Below are 23,497 nucleotides of genomic sequence, written 5' to 3' on the forward strand. Positions count from 1 at the left end.
AAACATCTTTCCTCTTTCAAACCTTTCAGAAAAAAATTGAAAACGAATAAACGTAAACCTGTGAGAAAGTGCCATTGGTCTAGTTCTAATGGACCAGTCTTATTGGAATAGACAGTTGTCTAACAGATGGCAGTTGAATGAGGCAACCTGCCATCTATGTGCATCTGTTACTAAACATTTATGCTGTTGAAAATTACTCAAATAATTGCTCATGGCACCAATCCCACTATAAGAGTATGACCAAGAGGAGTCGCATATTTACACAGTACAGTAACAGGATTCCCATGTTGCGGGGGGTGGGGGGGTGGGCCGGGGGCAAAGGAACCAAACTTCTGATTCGTCTCTCTGGGCTTTGTTGCTATTGTTGTTTGCTTGCTTGCTTTCTTTCTTTCTTTCTTTCTTTCCTTCTCTGGGCAGCATTCATAGAAATATGCATTATTTATTTATTCATTTATTCATCCATTCAATAAATATTTACCAAATGCCTACCATATGCAGGCACTGTGCTAGGTATTGGCGATTCAATAGTAAACAGCCTAACCTGGTCCCTGTTGGTCTCATGGGGTTTGGGGTATAGTGGAGTAAAACAGTACTATTCAAAGAGTCAAACAAATACACTATCACCAGCTGTGAGAAGTGCTGTGAAGGAAACGTATTAGATGGTAGGAGAGCATGTAACCACAGAAATATAGAGGACATCATTTCATAGGCAATCTTTTTATGCACTGCTCCATTTAAACACAGGTCATGCTGAGGGGAGGGTGAGATGAGGATTTTTATTGTTGTTATTAACAAACACTTTGCAATTGCACAAAATCTTTCATCTGAGTGGTTCAAAGCCTTATATACCCAAGTGTCATTATCCCCATTTGACAGATGTGAGGAACGGGCAGCTCACAGGTTAAGCGTCTTGCCCAAGGTCATACTGAGTCAGTGACAGATGGCTGCAACTCATTCAAACCCCCTTTCTTTCTTTTTTTCCCTTGGGACTTGCACATTTGGGACCTGTCTAGAGTGGGGGGAGCGAGGGAGGGGGAGGGGCAGGGGCCTCTTTGAAGAGAATGAAAGAATGAATAGGGGCAGTCAAGCTCTAAGGGGGGGCCCTGAATTAGCTAACTGATTTTACAACATTTCCTTACAAACAATAGTGCAGCCACAGGGGATTGGTTCCAGGAGACCCCACATATACCAAGATCTAAGGATGCTCAAGTCCCTTAGATAAAATGGCACAGTATGGTTGGTCCTCCCATTCTGCAGGTTTCCTTTCCGCAGATTTAACCAACTGCAGATGGAAATTTTGATCCACGGTTGACTGGATCCAGGTTGCAAAACCAGTGAATACAGAGAACCAACTGTGTATTTATTGAAAAAGATCTGTGTATAAGTGGACTCTTGCATTTCCAACCCCTGTTGTTCAAAGGTTAACTGTACATTTCCTGAAGGTTTACTATGACAGGCACCTGCTAAGCTTGAAATCACCATCTCAGTTGATAATCTCAACACCCCTTGGAAGTTTGTTAGAAATTGTGTTAGAAACCCCCTTTCAACTTAACTTTGCTTTGCATGTGCCTCCAAGTACCAACTCAGAATGAACTTTTATACTTCATCTTAATTTTATGAAAACATACTTGACTTCAGGCAGATATCCTCAACCTTTAGTGGTCATTTGTTAGCTCTCACATGAAAAGACACTTATTCTGAATTTGAAATTGCCTTTCCTGTCCACCAAGCCTCTGTCATCCACAGAGTTACTCAATGCCTTCTTTATCATTATGGTATCTCACTCAAGATTTGAGGATAAAAAGTACAGCAATGGGTTGATGCTAATGGGATATACTGGTCTCACCAAGTACCCCATTATCCAGAAAGATGATCTCCTAAAATGCTAAATCATCTACTGAAGATTCAGTTCCAGTGCTACCTGGGAGACAGTACCTCATGAGGTTCATGTCCCACAGGATGCCTGTAACCAGTGAATAATATGTGACATTGTTTCTCTGATAGTCAGAACACATGGACCTAGGAACCAAGGGATGAAAGTAGAATTAGCTGTAAATCTTCTCCCCCTCATCACACCTAATGACCAACTTGCATTTTTTCTCCCATGGCTGCAACTCGAGTTCTGCTGGTCTAATAGTCTTAGTACTCAAGAGAAGAATTATTTCACCAAGGGACTCAACAATGCCTTCACTGATTTGGAAACTTAAACAGCAACCTAGCAATTTTGAGTTTCTCATGACGCTGACCAGACAGACAAAAAGTGAGGTTTCAGAACTGGTTGGGGCACTGAATCTGAATTATCAAGGGTAAACAGGATTGCTGCTACAAAGTGAGGAAAAGGAGCTATGCAGCTGGAACCTGGACTGTCTCCTGGTTTTGCCATGTCTAGTGGTAAAAAATAATGAAAGTCCGTAACAACTCCATACAGGTAGAAACATCAAGAACACATATCCCAGGAACGAAAGCCTAGGTGTTATAGCCAGATAGAAACCTACCTCATTCGGGAGTTGGTTGACGGTGAACATGAAATGGGTATTGGAGAAGGGAGTTAAAATGCCAACTATGGTTCAGGACCAATAGGAAAAGCTAAGTATCCCGTCGTATTTCTTCCTTGGTCTGACAAGTACATATTTATGTTTTTAACTAATTTCTCCCTTTCCTTCCCTCCTAACACTTTATAAAAAGTAAGCTGGTGGTTCACTAGTTACAGAGTACCATAATGGAACAGTATGGACATAAAGGAGTAAGTGTGGCCCAAATACCCTAGACTTGGAGACAGTAACTTAAGACGTTGTATCTTTCCCCCTTTGGGGGCAAGACAGAGCATATTTTTCACTTTTATGAGAGAGGGCTGCAATATGTTAGTAGGAAGCATTTTCTTGTTGCACGGTTTGCAAGATTAAGTCTGGAAGGAAATCGTATACAGAGGCCGAGCAGCCACACTGGTCTAGAATCTTTTGAACCTCTCCTCTGTTTGGGGAATTTCCCACCTTATGAGTGATACCTCACTGGGGCAGGAACCAGAAATTCACTTTCTCAGCTTCCCTGCAACAAGAACACAGACATGTCAACTTGGCCCTTGGCCTGTGGGACTTCACTTCTTGAGAATGACATGAAGGAGGTGCCTTGGAACCAGATTACCTAAGGATTTAACCCTTAAGTCCCAGTTCTGCCTCATGCAAGCTGTGACATCTTGGGCAACCTCTCAGAAACTGGATCTCCCCATCTATGACTCTACCAAAGTCTTTGCATTGTCATGAACGCTAAATGGGTTAATGCATTTAAAGAAGTCAGAGCTTTGAAACGCAGATACAGTAGCCACTAGCCGCATGTGGTTATTCAAACCTAAATTAATTAAAATTAAATAAAATTTAAAATTTAGTTCCTCACACTGTCACATTCCAAGGGCTCAAAAGCCACACGTAGCTAGTGGCTACCTTTTTACAGTGCAGATATAGAACATTTCCATCACTGCAGAAAGTTCTACTGACAAGTGTTGACGTATAGAACACTTCCTGGCACTCAGTAAGCACTCAGATGATAATTGCTCCTATTATTAATAACTAGTATTGCTATCATTATTATTATTTTACATGACATCCCCACTTATTTATCTTACACCTGAAACTCTGAGCACTTTCACCCAATCCCCCTCCTTCGTCCCCTCCCCTCGCCTCTGGCAACCACACTATCATTATTATCACAATAGCAAGTTTAAGATACAGCTGAATTTAAAATCGAATGGACAACCAATTAAATGTGGTCTTCTAATTAGAATTAGCAGAGTATCAGTAGGAACAACTGCTCTCAATTTATAGTTTCTTATGGGCAAGGTACTGAGCTAAGCACTTCACAGGGATATTTTATTTAATCTTCCCCAAACAAGCAAACAACCTGAGTGGTAAGAACATCCCTATGTTACACATTGGGAAACTGAGGAAAGGAGTGGTGTAACTACAAGCACTGAAAATGCTCATCAGTACGGGATCTGGGACTCACTGGATTGGCAGGTCTGCAAAACTACTAAATCCGTGACAACTTCTTCTTAGACTTCACTACAGAGTTACTGAGTGCCCACTAGGGGTCATGCCCTGCGCCAGATGCTGGGAATACAGTGGTAAACAGAGACCAAGGCTCTGCCCTCACAGACTTCCAGTTCTAGTTGAGAAGAACAGTCAGAAAAGATATAATTAGCTGGATGGTAATAAGTGCTATCGAGAACAGTTAAACAGGGTGGGGTAGGTGAGCTCCTGTATGATGGATGTGAGGGAAGGCTTCACTGAAAAGATGACACTGGAACAGAGACCTGAAGAAAACTTAAAAGGGCAGGGTGGAGTGGTAGGAGATGAGGTCAGAAGTGAAGATGGAGTAAGGGGGGCCAGGCCAGGGAGGCCAACGTGGGGCCTTTAGCCTCTAGGCTAAGAGAGATGGGAAGGTTTTGAGCAGAGACGTGAGAAGACCTGGTTTTCTTTTTTATAGGATCACTCTGGCTATTATGACGAGAAGAGATTTTAGGGGAGCAAGGGAAGAAGCGGGAGACCAGTTAGAAGCAGGCCAGTTAGGAGGCTACTGCAGTCATCTAGGCAAAAGGAGACAATGGCCCACATCAGGGTAGCAAGAGGTAGCAAGTAGCAAGAGGTGGTCAGATTCTAACTACAGTTTGAAGGTAGAAACAATAGGCTTTACTGATGAACTGGATATGGGCTGTGATACATTAAGGAACTTAGGACAGCTTTGGGTTTGGCCTCTCTAGAGGAAATGGTACAGGTGCCATTTCCTGAGATGGGGACGTCTGGAGGAACAGCTGGTTTTGGAAGGTTAAAAGTGAAATGCCTATGGGAATGAAATGAAGTGGGAATGAAAAGAAGACAGCTGTATATCTGAGACCTGGTTTTGGAGAGAAGATAGGGTTATGGTTACAAACGCTGTGAAAAACGACTAAGTGTATGGCGTTACGAGAGCGCAAGATACATTTGGCGGACAGAGGCCGGGTGATGTCAGGGAGGGCTGCTGAAAAAGAGCTAGACTAAGTTTATGAAGGGCAGGAAGGAGTTAGCTATTTGAAAGTGAGAGGAGAGCACGCCCAGCAGAAAGAATAATGTGTACTAAGCCCAGAAGCAAGAGAACATGCCGAGAACTACCATAAAAGAATGGTAAAAAATGAGGCTACCAAGTTAAGCAGGGTTACAGACCAGGTAAAGACGTTTGAATTTAATCCTGAAATAAGGAATAAGTGACGAGGGCAGAGTTGTGAAAAAGGCAGGCAAAATAATCAAATTTCCAGTTTAGAAACAGTTTTGGGGCTACTAGCTAGAAAACATACTAGAAGAAAGCAAAACTTCATGCAGCAAACTATTCATGGGAGAGTGGAGACTGTGAAAATGGGGATGAGGTAGGCAAACTCATTTGAGAATCAGTAAAATTGGGTGATGGAATGCGGGCTATGAGGAGCTAGGAGAAGTTGAGGATAATTACCAGGTTTCTGATGTGGGCAACTGGGGGGGAGGATATTGCCATTTCCTAAGTTACAGAATCTCAGAAGAACATCAAGGGGAAAACTCTCTGAGCCATGCTGAATTTAAGGAGCACACTGAAGTGAGAGATCAAATAGATGATTGAATTCATGTGTGTGATTCTCAGACGCATGCTCTGGAATGGAAATAAGGATTTGGGACTCGGCAGCACAAAGACAGTAATTCAAGTTAAAAGCTCAAGAAGAGAGCGCAAAGAAGACAAAAGAGTCAAAGAACAGGTAGGAATACCAAGATTTTATGGCTGGAGAGGTGAAGTAGGGTCCACCGGCAGACCCTGGAGAAGTGGCCGGAAGCAAGAAGAAAAGTCAGACGTGTGTTGTCATGAAAGTTAAGGGAACATAACAATTCAAAAAGGAGGGAGTCCTCCATAGTAGCAAAGTCAAATAAGAGAATGAATGAACAATGTCCTCTGGATTTTTCACCAGGTGTGTAACCTAGGGCCACTCCCTCAACTCTTTCAGCCTCAGCTTCCTCATCTACACAAGACAAGAATGTTATGGTACCCGCCGAACCCAGTTATTGTGAGGACACATGGTGATGCATACAAGGTACCTAGTACAGTGTTAAACACACTAGGCACTTAAAAGAAAAAAAAAGCTCTATTCTCAGTGCCCCACGTCTTATGTGATGTCAGACAGGCAGGGCGAGGTAACAAGGAGAAAGGGGGTTGAAAGTTTGAAGCCACATGGTACCAATGGCCTCGGACTGCACTATGCATTTTGAAAAACAGGAATGGGGAGAAGAGAACTACAGTCTTTTTCCTTTTCTTCCTCTCCTCTCCCAATGTTTCCTTTCTCTACACTAAATGCAGTTTATAATGCAGAAATTCCTGAGAGCCTGTCAAAGGGACCTTTTAAGTATACCTTAGTATTTACACAAAGAACTGTGTTCAGTGTCGATATTTACCACAATCGTCATGAGTTTGTGACACAGATGTTATATTCTTAAGAAGGGTGGCTGAAACTCAGGAGCAGTCCGCAAATAAATAAATGAATAAATGCTCTGTAGAAACTAAATCTATTGATTAGTGATTTCAAAATTTCTTCCAACGGTTTTTGACACGATAAGCCAGGTAATGTTTATCAAATGAAATATTCTAAGTACATGATTAAGGAGACCTTTGAACAACCAAACTGACTTTCAGGTTAGTTTCGACACTGACAAAATGATAGTCAAGGAGAAGTTTCCCAGATGGCGTATACTTTCCTGTCAAGGATTAAGGTTCTACCCTTTCTTGCTCTCACCTCCTCAGGGACATGAACTGGGAAAACTGTCCCAATGTTTGCTTCTCTAATGGAAAAAACACGTGCTTTACAAAAATGAACTTCACTGATTTTTTTTTCATATCTAAACTATTCCCATCCTTCTAGCATAATTCCTTTCAAAACCTCTTTGCTTTAGGACTGACTTAGCAATCTCTCAATGCACAAAGCCTGTATTATATAGTCCCTCCCCTATCTGCTTATTTTCTGTTACATCCATCAAAATCAAGGCTCCTAAGGAAAGTCCTAACTACTGGGGATCTTGATTTTCTTATACTCATTTAGATAAACTTTTCCATTTAGCTCAGCAGTGGTTGGTGACACTGAAGCTTATTTTGCTTTAGAGTCTGAACAATGAAAGAAGTATCTCTTGCTCCAGTCTGTGTGTGTGTGTGTGTGTGTGTGTGTGTGTGTGTGAGTGTGTGTGGAGGGGAGATGATAGGGGAAGGGATATACACACTTGGTGCTCTCTCTCCTGAAGAAAGCAAAAGACCTGGGAGGAGAACGGGGCAGCAGTGCTCAGTTTCGTGGAGCATTCGAGACCAGAAGACCAGCCTTTGGCACCTGGGCCATTGAGGAGTACCCCAGCCATTACACGCTTGCCGACGTGAGGACAGGAAGAACTTCTCTCTCATGTTCCACATCTTTCCTGGGTCCTCCAGTAACTCCCTCCATGAACTAGAGGATCTGAATAACCAAAGGAACAAATTCACCATTTCTGTTGTAACCAAAGAGAAATGCTAATTGTTTTCTTCCCCGTTCTTGCCAAGTTTCCATCAGAAAACCCATTTAATGTGACTATAGGGCCTGAAAAAGAAAGAAGCAAAATATCTATTTTTGCTTATACCTATTTGCTTACATCTATTTTGCTTATAACTATGTATATCTAAATGTAAAAATATCTATTTTTACATTTTTAAAAAATCCATAAGTTATCTTCTAACATTCTGATAAACAGTAAGTTTGATTTCAAATCCCTTGTCTTTATATCATACCACATATCCATAGCACAGAATGAGGGCAGTCCAAGGATACAAGGCTGGATCCTTCTCTCAGTTATCACATCTCACCCAACACAGTAAAGACTGTGGAATTACTAATAATCCAGCGGTTTATTAATGCTCCTTATCCTTTATCTACTCCATTCATTCCCATCTAGCCACCTATCAAATTCTCTGATGTTGCCTTGTCTATAATTCATATGGCTTCCTTTCATTTGAAATTATTTCCCACTACTAAAGCTATCAAACTGACTTTTACCTTCCATTTTGTCACCTATGAGAAAAATTTCCTGAGTAAATGAAAATGAATTCTCTCCACCTTATCTAATCAAAAGCCACTGTACCACAAGAAAAAAACAATAAACAGGTGCTTCATAGTACGTACAGCACTTGTGAGAATAATTTATATAATTTATATATATTTATAATTTATATAATTTATATATAACTGAGAGAATAATTTCCTTGAACCGAACACCAAATAGATAACAAAGCTAAAACTACAAGGTGGCCACCAAGTCTGAAAGCATAGACAATACGATTTCATAATGGGCTATAATATTATATCATTAAGCCATTTATTGCATAGTCACCTATGTTTCCAGACTTGGTGGCCACCCTGTAAAACCCAGATCTTCTAGCCATAATCTGTTTTCCTTGATTCCCTGCATGTTTACTCTGAAGCACTAAAGAAGGCAGCAGTCAAAGGAAAATACCATCTTTAAATTGGATGATATTTAAAAATTTATAAACCAGGTTTCATAGTCTGTTCTCCAACTTAACTTCACAAACACATTGTACACGGAGATTAAAATAAGCAGTTAATATTCTCTCAATGCCTACTATATAAAACCTCACTTCCTGTGAGGGCATGCATAGTTAAGAACTTTACCTACAGTATCACACTTAATCCTCACAATAGTCCCGTGAGGTATCATTATCCTCTTTTTACAAATAAGGAAGCTGAAGATTCTAAGAGGACAGGTCACTAGCCCAATGTCACACAGCTAGGCAGTGGAGGAGCAAGGATGAAGCTACGTCTTCTGATTCCAGCTGCAGTATTATTTCCACTACCCCAGTGAAACATCCTTTACATGTTCCATAACATGCCACTTACTGACCATTTCACTGCCTTCTTCCACAGAGAGACTTCTTCCTCATTGCTTCTAAAAACTAATCATGAGCGAATCTGTAGTCTAAGCTGGCAAGAAGAAAAAAGTTCCTCAACATTGCCTGGCACATAGCAAGCACTAGAGAAATGTTAGCTAGGCTTACTATTATTATGGAAAGACTGACTATTCCATCTTTTAATGTAACAGTTCCATATAACAATATTCTTTTCCTCAAGCAGTTCTTTAATATTAACAGAATCCCTCCCTATGCATGTCAAATCAGTGTGAAGAGTCTTTTTCATTCAGACTAAAATTTTACCTTTGGGAAATTTACAGTTAGATATTTATAAGATCATAAGCATATTTTATAACGAAGACTACACAAAAACACTCTTTCTCCCAACTAAAACTACAATTCAAAGTGAATTCAACGAACTACATCTTTTTTATATATATATATATATTTTTTTTAAGATTTTTTTTTTGATGTGGACCATTTTTAAAGTCTTTATTGAATTTGCTGCAATATTGCTTCTGTTTTATGTTTGGTTTTTTGGCCCTGAGTCATGTGGGATCTTAGCTCCCCAACCAGGGATCGAACCTGCACCCCCTGCATTGGAAGGCGAAGTCTTAACCACTGGACTGCCAGGGAAGTCCCACTACATCTGTCTTGAGGCATGGAGATATCATGAAAAGAGCCTTGAATGACATATCAAAAAACCAAGATTCAATCTCACCTCTTAAGACTAAGCATGTGACCTGCGTATGACCCTTAACCTTCCTGAGGCTCAGAGTCCATCATCCACCTTACCTAACTTGAAAGGTTACTGTGATCATTAAAGAGGTCAGGGATCCCAGAGGGCTCCTCATCCCTTACCCAGGGCAAAGAAAGTTGGCTTCAGAGTCTTTTAGTCAAAGGGCCAGGGGACTGAAGTAGAAACCGGTATTTCCAAATCTGGTTTAAGTAAACCATCAACAGCCTGTAGGCAAATATCAAATAACTGGGGAAGCCAGAGGAGAAGTGAATTCACTATCATCCAATAGGCTAGGTCCTCCAGAACATCTGAAACACCAAACTGAAACCAATACCACAAACGGGCTTTGTTACAGTTTATAGAAATTGGATCACAATGAACTATTTATGATTATATCATTTTTAAAAAAATTGGCTAGCCTGGAAACCTAGCCACTGAATGTTATTTCTATGGGAAACTGTATTTCATGATTCAATTCAGAAATCCAAACACTGGGAATGTATCTTATTTCTTTCCAGTTCCAAGAGCTAACAGAGACTCCCTTCTGATCCTCTTTGGCATATTCAGGCAGTCTCTTTCACTCTTTGGGCCTGTGGCCATTCAGATATGAGATGTCAGATGGGGACAGTCAGGACATAATAACTATATACCACCTTTCACTTTTTTTGAGGGGGGCAGTATCACAACACATTTCTATTTATAATCTCATTTTATCTACAATTGCCCAGTGAGGTATGTAGGGCATATCCCATTATTCCTCATTTTAGAAATGAGGAAACTGAAGCACAGAAGTTTCCGTGACTTGTCCAAGGTCATAGCCTGGCAGAACAAGGATTAGAAGTCAGATCTTCATTTCCCAGCCCAATGCTCTTATCAATGAAACATCAACTGCTGAGAAAAGGGGAGAAGGAAGTGAAGGTGATTGTGATTTACTGAGACTTTTTGACTAATTTCGTCTGGCGTTGTGAATTTTCATTAATTTCCTTCTTCATTGTTGCCTGATGAGTTAGTCACTAAAACCATAAGATCAGAAAGTATAAACTGTTTTATATTATTTCCTCATTGTCACAGATAGATGTTCAAGTTTAAGTGTTTCATGATAAAGTGACTCAGACACTAAGCAAGCCCAATCTACATTAGTCACTTGTTGAACTGTTACATGAGATTTCTGCAAAACTCTTGGGGCCGGGGGCAGGGGGGGGGGCAGAAATAAGCATTTACCAAAAGGATGACTAAATTAAGGACAAAAGGTGAGTGTAAAACTTACACATTTTTTCCTTCCAGTTTAAGCTGTGGCATGAGAAAATAAACATGAGGAAACAAAACACAAGTCACCTATTACCACTTATTCTGAATTTAGGAGGTTTAGAAGAGTTCACTAGTTTAAATCAGCATGTAGTGGACATTTTCAAGACAAGAGAAAGAAGTTAAAAGTTAACAGGACAGAACACTGAGCCTTTCACTTTATATAGCACTTCTACCTCTCAAGTGCTTTCACACAGGTTTATCTCATTTCTTAATCAAGAACTTGCTCTGTCATAGGTAGGTGCAGATATTACTAGGTTCATTTTGCAAACGTGCTTAAGGTCAGCACAGCTTTTCAGTAGATAGGTGTAGAAAAAACACAATAATTAAACTGAACAGTAACACCAAACAATTTACTATCGTAATGGGATCATACACACTTTACCTTGCAAAGCCAAAACATTTTCATTCCACATTCTGGCAGAGCAATATCATTCCTATTATAGAAAATGTGGCATGACATATTCTAATTTCATCTATATTATTTATAGGTGCTTTAAGTAATATGTTAAGTATTTCTTCTAAGAAAAAATTGAGCATATGACATTTTTGCTTAGGCTTTTTAAAACACTGTGTAACTACACCTCATGAGCCATATTTAATTTCTGATTTTGTAAGAGGGATGCTCTGAATACATCCAGCATTTAGTCCATTTAGAGCTCTGATTTAGCATTTCATGTGGTTTCACTGGCTTCTGTGTCATGGTAGGGGCTAAAATAAACCTCAGGGTGACAGAGAGTAACCTGATGGGTGGAGAGGGTTTTCTCCTCACTACCGGTAACATTCCAAGAATCACAAATAGATGAGGCAACTGGAAGGCATTGAAGCACGTGAGACCCCTGCGTGTCAGCCAAGGGGAAAGTGAAAAGCAAGCAAGTCAGGACGTCTGGAAATCAGTCACGTGATGTAATCATATTAAACTATTCCTGGTTACTGTTTTCAATTTTAAGTAACAATGACTTGGTCTTTCTAAATATCATTTTCTTTTTTAAAAAAATTAATTAATTAATTAATTAATTTTGTGGGGGCTGTGTTGGGTCTTCGCTGCTGTGCGCGGGCTTTCTCTAGTTGCGGTGAGCGGGTCTATTCTTTGTCGTGGTTCATGGGCTTCTCATTGCGGTGGCTTCTCTCATTGTGGAGCACGGGCTCTAGGCACGTGGGCTTCAGTAGTTGCAGCATGCAGGATCAGTAGTTGCAGCACGTGGGCTCAGTAGTTGTGGCACGCGGGCTCAGTAGCTGTGGCACGTGGGCTTCATTGCTCCACGGCATGTGGGACCTTCCCGGACCAGGGATCGAACCCGTGTCCCCTGCATTGCCTGGTGGATTCTTAACTACTGGACTACCAGGGAAGTCCAAAATATCATTTTCTATTAGAAGATAATTGAATGATTATTTTAAGATGAAATAAAGGAGAGAGGAAATAATTAAATTGATTTGGTGAGGACAGCACATAAGGATTTTCACTAATTTAAAGAATCCTATATTATGTGACACAAATTTCCCTTTAAAAAAAAAAAAGAGGATGGGACTTCCCTGGTGGCGCAGTGGTTAAGAATCCGTCTGGCAATGCAGGGGACACGGGTTTGATCCCTGGTCCAGGAAAATCCCACATGCCACGGAGCAACTAAGCCCCTGTACCACAACTACTGAGCCTGCGCTCTAGAGCCAGCGAGCCACAACTACTAAAGCCCGTGCGCCTAGAGCCCGTGCTCCACAACAAGAGAAGCCACTGCAATGAGAAGCCTGCGCCCCGCAAGGAAGAGTAACCCCCGCTCGCCACAGCTAGAGAAAGCCTGCGCACGCAGCAATGAAGACCCAAGGCAGCCAAAAATAAATAAATTAATTAATTAATTAGGGGGGAAAAAGCCCCCAAAAATGAAATTTCAGAAAGTTCAAGTGGTTAAAATATCAGGCTGGCCATGACACAAAAGAATGAAAGTCACTATTGCTAGAAGCTTGATGCTTTAAGGGAGAAACAGAATGAAGAGAAATCCTCACCATTCTCTCAATGACAGTTCACTGGGCACTGGCTCCACTTCAGAATGAAAGAGCTTTCCTTACCAGTACAACTGCAAACTCACACAGGGCTTGAAAAATTAAATCCATTTACAGTCTCTCCATTTATACACTCTTTGTCTTTCATTTGTCAACGATTCATACAGATTACACATTTGAAACAGAGCTGACAACTTGCATATGATACATCAGAGGGGTAAATCCAACACATTTTTCTCTCCCAATATTTGTTCAAATGGGTGCTAATAAACAAATATTATTTAAAGATGGAAATGTAAGTGAAGAAATATTTCTCTCTGTGCACTTGGGTATATAATTATGCTATTTATTGAACTATCTTGCTTACATCTTTAAGTAATTTTTGTTTACTTTAGAAAGCATCAAATGTTATTCGTGAATTACCAAAGTTTTCACTTAGTTGTCTGGTCCGTATCTCTAGTGTGGCTCCCCCTCCATTGCCATTAACTAGCATATGTTTTTTTTGTTTTTTTTTTGCGGTACGTGGGCCTCTCACTGCTGTGGCCTCTCCCGTTGCGGAGCACAGGCTCTGGACACGCAGGCTCAGCGGCCATGGCTCACGGGCCCAGCCGCTCCGCGGCATGTGGGATCTTCCCAGACCAGGGCACGAACCCGTGTCCCCTGCATCGGCAGGCGAACTCTCAACCACTGCGTCACCAGGGAAGCCCTAACTAGCACATGTTAAAGGGAGCAATCTCTTTCTCATTACTACAGACAGAAGTAGACTTACTGATCAGGGGACTTCACATCCAACTGGCCAAATGCCATGCATCTCACTGGCCTGCTCCCCCATATTCTGCCCAATCCTCTCGGCTTACAACAGTATGAGCACCAAGTTCCCCCCAACATCCTCTCTGCCCCCATTACCAGAAGACTCCTTCTAAGGAAAGAAGCCCTTCCTTCAACCTCTCAAGGACATTATCATCTCTGCCCTTTCCCAATGGTTTCCTGCAGCCTACTCTACTGTCTAAATTTTAACTCAAATTTCCTCTTCAGATACTATTTAAATTTGATCAAAGGAAATGACTTCTCCTTTACAGAACTCTCTGGGCAACTTTATAAATGAGTCTTGACAGAACTGTTTTAGGTGCTTTCATGCTATCACTTTTCATCATTTCCAGAATTCTCTGACCTACATTCTATCACCCCTACTTTAAGAAGAAATTGAGGCTCAGACTTAGAGGGTAGAAAAGCCAGAATTTAAGCAAAGTCTCTTCTCCCTTACTCTGAATTTCTTAAGCATGTTTTTATTTTCTGTGTCAAACTATTTCACTGTTAGTACTATTTTGTAGCTATTTTATATACACGTGTCAAGAGGCTTTTGTATCTTCATTAGACTAAGCATACTATTGGCACTAACTGAACAGCTTAATTATGAGATTAATAAACAAGCAACTACTTTCAACTCCACACTTTGCAAATGCATTCATTTTACAGTGAATCTTAACCATTTGGTGATCCATTCCGTGGTTCAAACTATTTTCCCATCTCTCTTCTGCAGTTAGCCTACACTCTTTCACTGCCCATGAGCACCACGGCTAGATAGTGGGGAACAGCCAACATCTCAAGATCTTTAATACTTATCAAGTACGGTGAAAAGTCTGACATGGAAGGAGGCTCAAGTGATTATCTAAAATAAGGGTTTGATATTACATATGGACTATGCCCAACGTCAGAAATAAGCAGGAGTTTGCTATATTAAAGAACATTCACATCATTTAAATAATTCAAGTGGGACTTTCCTGGCGGTCCGGTGGTTAACACTCAGAGCTCCCACTGCAGGGGGCGTGGGTTCGATCCCTGGTTGGGGAACTAAGATCCCACATGCTGCGTGGCACAGCCAAAAAAAAAAAAAAAAAATTCAAGGAGTTACCTGCCAGAATTGCCCGGTACCACTGAGGCCAAGGTGTTCAATAAGCATTGAGTGTTGTGCTGAACCAGGTCTTTCAAAGTCTATATGCTTTTTTCTGTCCACACTGCTGCTGTGTCCTTTCTACCTAAACTATCCCCTCCTCTCTTCATTTCCTTGAAAACTTTTCCTTCTCTCCACTTTCCTGAACCAATACCCCACACGGGGGGTCTTGTTTGCTTCAAAGAGACATAGCCAAGCAACCACTGTATGTTTTTAAAAACTTTTCTTTCCTCTCTTTCACTGTTGGAATAACACATAGTCTTTCCAGAGGCCTGGCCCTTTCCGGATCTTCTGCATAGAAACATCTTGTAGGTCCATTTCAGGTAGGGGGTTTGATATACTCCCCAGTTCCCTGGATGCCACAAAATCTCTACCAGAAACTGCTGAATCCACCTTTTAGCCTCTTCTGTAAGGTACAGGAGTTGAGACTATAGAAGCACTTTCCAAACTGCGTTCTGTAGAGTACCAGTCCTTCCCCCAAAGAGGTTTTCAAATAAGGTTAGGAAATTACTAAATATCCTCCTTTGGAGAATCACAATGCATAAAAGCGTATTAAGGGCTTTGGAGTCTTTAAGGAAATTCTTTTAATCAAGCACTCCCCAAACTTATATGACCATAAAATCCTTTTTTCCTATTATACTTACTCACATCCTGATTAATTAGTATTACAGAGCAAACTTCTGAAAATGCTGCATTAGAGGCACATTAAGACCCAGTAGAGTGTAAGCGTTTTTATAATTATGAATAAAATCCAACACTTAGTACCTACAAAACACGAAGATGGATTTCTATAAACTACCCATGATAAGGAGTCTTAATATGGCACAAGACCAGAATGTTCACCTATTAGTAGCTACTTCACTTGGTAACCTAAGAGATTTATATCTGGATTCTTTCCTATAGAGACAACTCAATTAGTGAAATACTATATCCAGACCTAACTCTCTCTGTTAGCATTAGAAAAAATGCTACCAAACACAACCTTAATTTTGGAATAACTACAGAGGGAGTTCTAAAGGAACGGAATAGAAATTAATTACCAGTAATCACACATTCCAGGGCCAAGAGGCTGAAGAGTGAATACCTATGTCAACTTTTTTTCCCCCTGGTTAATTTCCATATCTGGGCAATATTCCTACAGATGAAAAGGCTTATATGTGGGGCATCTGTTAACTTTGACAGGAAAGGTGTTAAGAGACCACACACCATCATGGAGGGAGGGCAGTGGAGAAGAGGGGGATTCCGCAGTACTTTCCCACTCGGCTCCAAGAGATTCTCACTAATTCTACTGTCCTCTCTCACCTTCTTGCTATTCTGCTGACAACAGTCATTTCTCTCATGCTCAGGAATCTTCTGTCCTCAACTGTCATAATCCTAACAAATTTACCCTCCTTCCTCTTTTGTCAGTGATTCACAATGTGAGGTGCATTCTTAGATGCAGTCAGAAGATGGTGATAGCCAATAAATCACATCCTCTGCCCTGGAACTTTCTTCTGATACTATAAATTTTTAGCTTTCTAAGTGAGAAATGCTCCCCAAATCTGGTATAACTAAAATAGTAACTCCCGACTTACAAGATAGCTCATAAGATATCATGTTAAAGCAGAAGATGTTAAGGTAACTTTAAAATAAGATTTACAAAAGGCAAAGCTTACCAGTTGATGAAGGGTGAAGGGTGAAGAGGTATAGGGAAGTGATATTAAAAACATTCTAAACTAGTTGCATAATGTCAAGGCTGAGGTAAGCTATACCTTTGACCCACCTTGTTCTTTTATTATATCTAAGATTGTGTTGGTTTCAGCAACTTAGGTGAGGTATATTTCCACCCTTCTAACTCTCAACATACTACTTTTAAAATGCAGATTAAATGTTCAGGTTAGCTTAGCAAGTAAAAGTCACAGTACACAGGACATATCCATGAACAGATTTATAAGAAACAACACAATAAACCGATCCAGCAACTAACTGCCCCTGTTAGGTTAAGAAGAAAAATATCCTCCCTCCCTACGCTTTTGGTAGGAATTGTTATAAAAAAACTGATTTAAAAAACCGCAACAGGGACTTCCCTGGTGGCACAGTGGTTAAGAATCCGCCTGCCAATGCAGGGGACACAGGTTCGAGCCCTGGTCTGGGAAGATCCCACATGCCGAGGAGCAACTAAGCCCGTGTGCCACAACTACTGAGCCTGCACTCTAGAGCCCATGAGCCACAACTACTAAGCCCGCGTGCCACAACTACTGAAGCCCATGCACCTAGAGCCCGTGCTCTGCAACAAGAGAAGCCACCGCAATGAGAAGCCCATGCACCACAATGAAGAGTAGCCCCCGCTCACTGCAACTGGAAAAAGCCCATGCAGTGACAAAGACCCAACGCAGCCAAAAATAAAAATAAACAAATTAAAACACACACACACACACACACACAACAAATATGTGGCAGCAATCTGATTTAAATGCTTTCAAATCTTCGATAATCTATAAGATGCATGTAGCCCAAAAAAGAGTAGTAGAGGAAGGTGAAGAAAATACAACACTCTGGATTTTCCATAAAGTAACATGCTAAAGTAGCACCTCCTAAAAGAACCATATACAGGTAAAATCTGACAATGCTTTTAAGATTTGAAGTTTGTTGCAGTAAAATTGCACAATTAAGTATCATGATAAAGAAAATGCAAAGTATAATGTGAATCCTAAGCTTTAGTTATTTTTGCTAAACTCTAGGACTAGACTGCTCATCAAAAAGCACAGAAAATGTATCTTTTACCACTGACTGCTAATAATATCTGCAACTAATCTGAACCTGTTAGGCCATTTGTCATTTAGCTTCAGGGGGCCCATCCTTTCTCACTACGAGAATTAACACTATAAAAAAGCTGCGAAGACCACCCCAACGATAGTGGTGGACTCTTTATCATCTCTTATTTGAAAAAACACATACCTGAGAATAGATTTGAGGATTCCTTGAATTAAGCTGGTGCCCACCCTCTGGAATCTGAAGCCCACGATAGATTCCACGTTTAGTTTAAAACCATCACATAAATCCAGAACCAGAAATACACAGTACACAGTATTACCACTGTTTATTCAATACATAATAAAGAGTCTCACTTCAAGAGGGATAACCCATTTGACCAGTGAAATGGCTTGAGAAGCAGAATACTGGTAATGAAATTATTCTTAAATCAAGTACTGCCATAACTTGCTTTACTAAGCACAGCTCCTGGCACATGGTAGTTGCTCACATCTGTGGATGAATGAATCCTCGACCAACCTTAGGTAGGTTACTCAACTACTCTATAGACTTTAAACTTCCTATGTATAAAAGTCAGCTTTCTCTGGCTTAATTTTCTCAAATTAAGCCTTTGGATTGATCAAGGCACTCTGAAACTCTGACACTGAGGGAAAAAAAAGATGCTTCCATTTCATGCAAAAGTCACATAGACAGGGAAGTTATATATCATGATCCCCATGTTGAGGCGCATTTGACTTTCATCTTAGATTCATTATCACTTCATCAGGAAGGAGTCCCCTAACCACCAACCTACTCCCCCCACCAGCAGATATGCCCCCTGAGTTATTAACTCCTTGAAAACTTTATTTTCCCTTTGTAGTACACAGTATAACAATCATTAAATAACATCTGTATTGTTCTCTGTTAAATGTTTGTCTCCCTCTCTAGGCTTCAGACATTCTGAAGGTGAGATCATATGGGCTTTGCTGATTGACCTCCTCTTTCTTACACCTAGAAGTACCTGGCACACGGATGTTTAGAAAATATTTGTTCAGTGAATGTTTGAGAACAAAAAGCCAGCCAATGGTGCCCCTTCAAGATACTCAAATAATAAAAGCTTAGAAATCAAGGAAGGGAACGTTAGGTCATCAAAAGCTAATGTTCAGAACATCACTCTGTTCTCAACATGAAATTGAGAGAAGTTTTTCCTCAGCGGTAACAGCAATAAAAGAAGTAAGTGTATCATAGCATATCTATGTGCCATTTTATACCTTTCAAAACACTTTCATCACGCGTGGTCTCATGACTGAAAGTCTCCGAAGAGTTCATACAGAAATTCTGTTTACGGTTCTACATGTTTTAAAGAGTTGTGACAGGTATATAACCCATTTATCCTGAAAGTTTTTATAAATAACTTAGAGACTGTCTGGGAATTTTTCCCCCCCCTTAGGTGCTCACTGCATGATATTCCCTCTACAAAACAGCTGGGACAAAGTCCCATTTTTTTTTTTTTTAAGTTTCAGAGCACTGAAATAAATACTGATTCCAAATAAAGTTTTCAGCTCTATTCTTCAGCTCTAGCAGCTCTATTTTCTTAAAGGACAAAGAAAGGCAATCTGAGAGCTTCTGCTAGATGCCAAAGGGACTTCCCAGGGATTGTTGGTAAATTGAACCACATCTAAGGTTCCAAAGTAAACTTCTAAAACCTTTTCAGAGGTGTATAACCTTCAGAATTCTGTGAAGGTGAGAGCAGGAGCGAGATCTTTATTTAAACGATAAACTTTAATGCTCTTTGATGATGAAAAATATTTTTTAACTTTCTATGACTATATGAAAATTCATAAACAGAAAGACCACGGGGTGGATGAGAATCTTGGCAAATGATATGGGAATGGAAGTACTGCAACTCTTGAAAGTCTATGACAGAGCACAAGTGAAATGAGACTCAACAGGGGTTCCTACTTTCTGTATCCTTTCCTAATAATCTGACTTAAAACAATTTCTTTGTTTTAGAGATCATAAACACCTCATACTGTAAACTTTACCAGCTTATATCTAATCCTATATGATTCCTGAATTCCAGAGGAGGACAGGTCAAAGCCAATAAAAGTTTTACTTCAAAGCCCTGAAATAAAGTAAGCAAAGTACTCGTTAAGAAAGATCCAGTTCCAACTTCCTCAGGAGTATGTTTGGATATCTGGGTTTGTAATACATAGTATCTTTATCTCCATCAAATTTTATGAATGTCAAAGTGTTTGATACACAATATCTAATCTGATTCACATAATAATCTTGTGAAATAGGCAGGCCAAGAACCTTACAGATGAAGAACACGAGATTCCAAGAGGTTAAGTTTCTTGACCCAGGATCATAACTTAGAAAAGGGAAGCACCAGGGTTGGAAGAATTTCTGATCCCTAGACCACTGCTATTTCTATAGCAAGAACAGCTATACCATTCTGGACTCTCTAAATCTGCTGTTCATTCTTTATTCCTCATCAAAACAGGCAATAAGATAGCAATGTCCATACATGTCCATACTATATAAAGAGTACACAGTATATAAAGAGGGTAAAATATTCCCCTTAAAATAATGGTCATATCCCCACTATGTCCCTATATGGTTTTAGGTCTTAGAATCTTATTAAACTATGATTTGCTATTCTTGGTCTCATATCAAGCTTATATACAGAGCACAACTTTGCATGAGAAAAAAATGCAATAAACATGTGTTCTCTTATTAAAGACCAGGGACCTTCCCGACAAGCATTAGAATCACTAAATCCAAGTTACTCCATAGTCTAGCGTAAGGTTAGGGCTGAAAAGCTGGATAAAACTCCAACTATATTCTTTCCTGATTAGTAGGGTGGGTGTAATGGGATGAGGCCTCAGGATGAAAGAAATGCTATTAACTACTGAATGTGCGTGAGGGTGAGGGTTGCTTTTTCTTTTTTTTTTTAATGAGTGACTCAGTTTTTTGAAGGGGGAAAAGTCCAATTCTTCACGTAAAAATACCTTACGTATCTGTGAATCCTAGGGTTTAATAATAATAAAAAAAATCCACATTAAGTTCTTCAACTTCCAAAATCTGTTTTCTTATCTATAACGTACATTGTGCTATTATATTTGCAAAACATCAAGGTTAAAGATAGAAAAGCCTATCAAATAACCTCCATAGAATGTAAGGGTCAAGGCAGGATTGATCTGTACAATAAGCCTAACTCTGATCTTTGGTAACGAACACACTTTATTCTATAAAGTCAGCCTTGTTCTTTTAAGGCAGTGGTTTTCAACTTTGGATACATTAACAGAATGGGTTTTTTAAAAATACTGGTGCCCCAATCCTCCTTCAGATCAATGAAATCAGAATCTCTTTAGTGTAGGGTAGGGACTGGCTGTTTCTAGGGGTCAGCTGGAGTTGAAAACCTCTGGTCTAAGTGCTTTGCTATCTAGTTTAAAGAATCTAACATGACATCGTTTTCATATTTTCCTATGGAAGGAATATTCACAGTCCCAAGACAGTCACAATGGTTAGAAACACCAGAAATGTACAAGCTGAATGAGTGTATTACTTGGATATAAGCAGACATTCTTAAGTTAGTCACAACTGCTACACTTAATAAATATTAACCATTAAAAAAAATTTTTTTAAAGAAAGAACAGAAAAACTGCATATAACCACGAACATATATACTCATTTAACTACAGCTTAAGTATTAAACCATATTCAAAAATTTATCTCCCACTGAATAGTAGCCAATCTTGTAAAGCATTTTATTTTTGGAATTTTCCCATAGATATAAGTAAGAAAAAGCAAATAAAGAAACCAGAAGTACAAGACATCCTATTACACAGGTATATGAAATCAGTTCAAAGGGGAGTTTCCACTGCTCAGAGGACAAAGCACTTCTCAGAAACATTACTGCAATCATACTGCTCATTTCTTGCTCAACACAGTACTGCTGAAAAGGATGTTGCTATGTTCCCACCTTAACTGCCTTATGTGTTGTTCCTGTGACTTGCCGGAGCCAACAAAGAGAAGTTTGGCTTCTGGAAAAACCAAAAGGCCACGCTTCTTTATTTGTAACCTTGCTCTAAACCCTCTCCCTATTATCTGATTCTATGAATTTTGCAATAGCTGCATATTAGTTAAAGCTGGAGAATGAGTAACTAAACCTGGTCTAAATTGTATGCTTAAGCAAATATAACAATAAAAACAAGTCCTACGCAATTTGTAGCATTTTATAAAAAAACTACTCACATTTGAAGGAGGCTTAGACTAAAAACTTCAAGACCAAAAAATGCAAGGAAATCTAAAACAGATGTAATATCCTAATTAAACCTAGGTGGTCTATCTGGGAAAATATTTAAGATTCCTGTTCTATGAACTTCCTGATTAAGAAGAGATTAATAGCTACTACAGTAAGGATAAGAAATTATTATAGGTTAGAAAAGAATTTTGATTTGTGTTTCTAAGTCAGTGAGCTGTAACCAAATATAACCAGGTGAGTGGTAGTGGTATAAACTTACATGGTTTATTGTAGATTGAACAGCCTTTAAATAATGGTTTAGTTCCCGATCCATCATTGCAAATTCAACCATTGCCTTATCCATACTGTATTCACTACTCACTTCAGCTGAAAAAGAAAGGAAAGCAATGATCATTTTCCATTTAAAATGCCGTATTTGGAAAAAGCTGTACCAACATAATTTATCAGTCAATGGTCTATCTAAATGATTGTGTAAAGGTATTGCATATTTTTTAAAATGCCTTCAATATATGCCTGCTTCATTCAAAATTTGAAGAAGACACCCAGTAGAAAAAGTCTCAAAGGTGGAAATGCAGACTCAGACTCAGGAGTTCCAGGCTGTGCCACCTACTTGGACAATCTTAAATCAACCACTACACTTTTCTCAGCCTCAGTTCCCTCATCCATTACAGCAGCCCACTTATATATCTGCACATGAACCTCGTAGTATTGTTAAAGATCAAATAAGGAAGATTTCCACTTCTAGTAATGGGAGGTTGGGTTATGTGGACCAATCCTCCTACTGAAGACAACTAAAATGACTGGAGGGCTTCCCTGGTGGCTCAGTGGTTAAGAATCCGCCTGCCAATAAAGGGGACACGGGTTCGGGACCTAGTCAGGGAAGATCCCACATGCCGCGGAGCAACTAAGCCCATGCACCACAACTACTGAGCCTGCGCTCTAGAGCCTGTGAGCCACAACTACTGAGCCCACGTGCCACAACTACTGAAGCCCGTGCACCTAGAGCCCGTGCTCCGCAACAAGAGAAGCCACAACAATGAGAAGCCGGCGCACGGCAGTGAAGAGTAGCCCCCCGCTCACCACAACTAGAGAAAGCCCGCTCACCGCAACTAGAGAAAGCCCGCACGCAGCAACGAAGACCCAACACAGCCAGAAATAAATGAATAAATAAATAAGTAAAATGATTGGATAAAATAGGAAAAAGAGTAATCTCCTTAAAAACAAAAGGGTCACAAGATAGTAAGAAACAACCAGGGCAAAATTAGGGAAAACCAAAAAAGAGAAGCCGAACGCAGGACATCAAAGTTGCATACTCTCCCCCAGTAAGCTGGGTCCCCACTTGTCAGAATAAAGATGAACCGGAAGTAATCCCACTCTGCTCCTCCAGGCCACAGGGAGGTTGGCCTTGGCCACTGAGCAGAACAGAAGGAAGAGAGAGAGAGAAAACAAACATGTTTCTGAAAAACTGTATCAACAACCCACAGCCTGGGTTTGCAGCCTGGGTTCCCCTCACCTGAGTGGTGCTGGGAACCTGAGCTCTGATGTTGGTGGGAGGTGGTCTCACAATGAAAGTACCCACACG

General features: G+C 40.1%; 1 protein-coding gene across 5 annotated transcripts in view; it reads right to left on the minus strand.

The window, feature by feature from the left end:
* The window catches only part of NSMCE2 (NSE2 (MMS21) homolog, SMC5-SMC6 complex SUMO ligase), a 227,152-nt gene that overhangs the window by 155,775 nt on the left and 47,880 nt on the right, over positions 1-23,497 (minus strand). For all 5 annotated transcript variants that reach the window (XM_082601827.1, XM_082601825.1, XM_082601829.1 and 2 more), the window contains exon 3: positions 22,175-22,281. In XM_082601827.1, the coding sequence (XP_082457953.1) occupies positions 22,175-22,281 (107 nt within the window). The remainder of the gene's footprint in view (positions 1-22,174; positions 22,282-23,497) is intronic.

Source organism: Mesoplodon mirus (genome assembly GCF_964341445.2).
Source record: "Mesoplodon mirus genome assembly, chromosome: 16".
NCBI lineage: Eukaryota > Metazoa > Chordata > Mammalia > Artiodactyla > Ziphiidae > Mesoplodon > Mesoplodon mirus.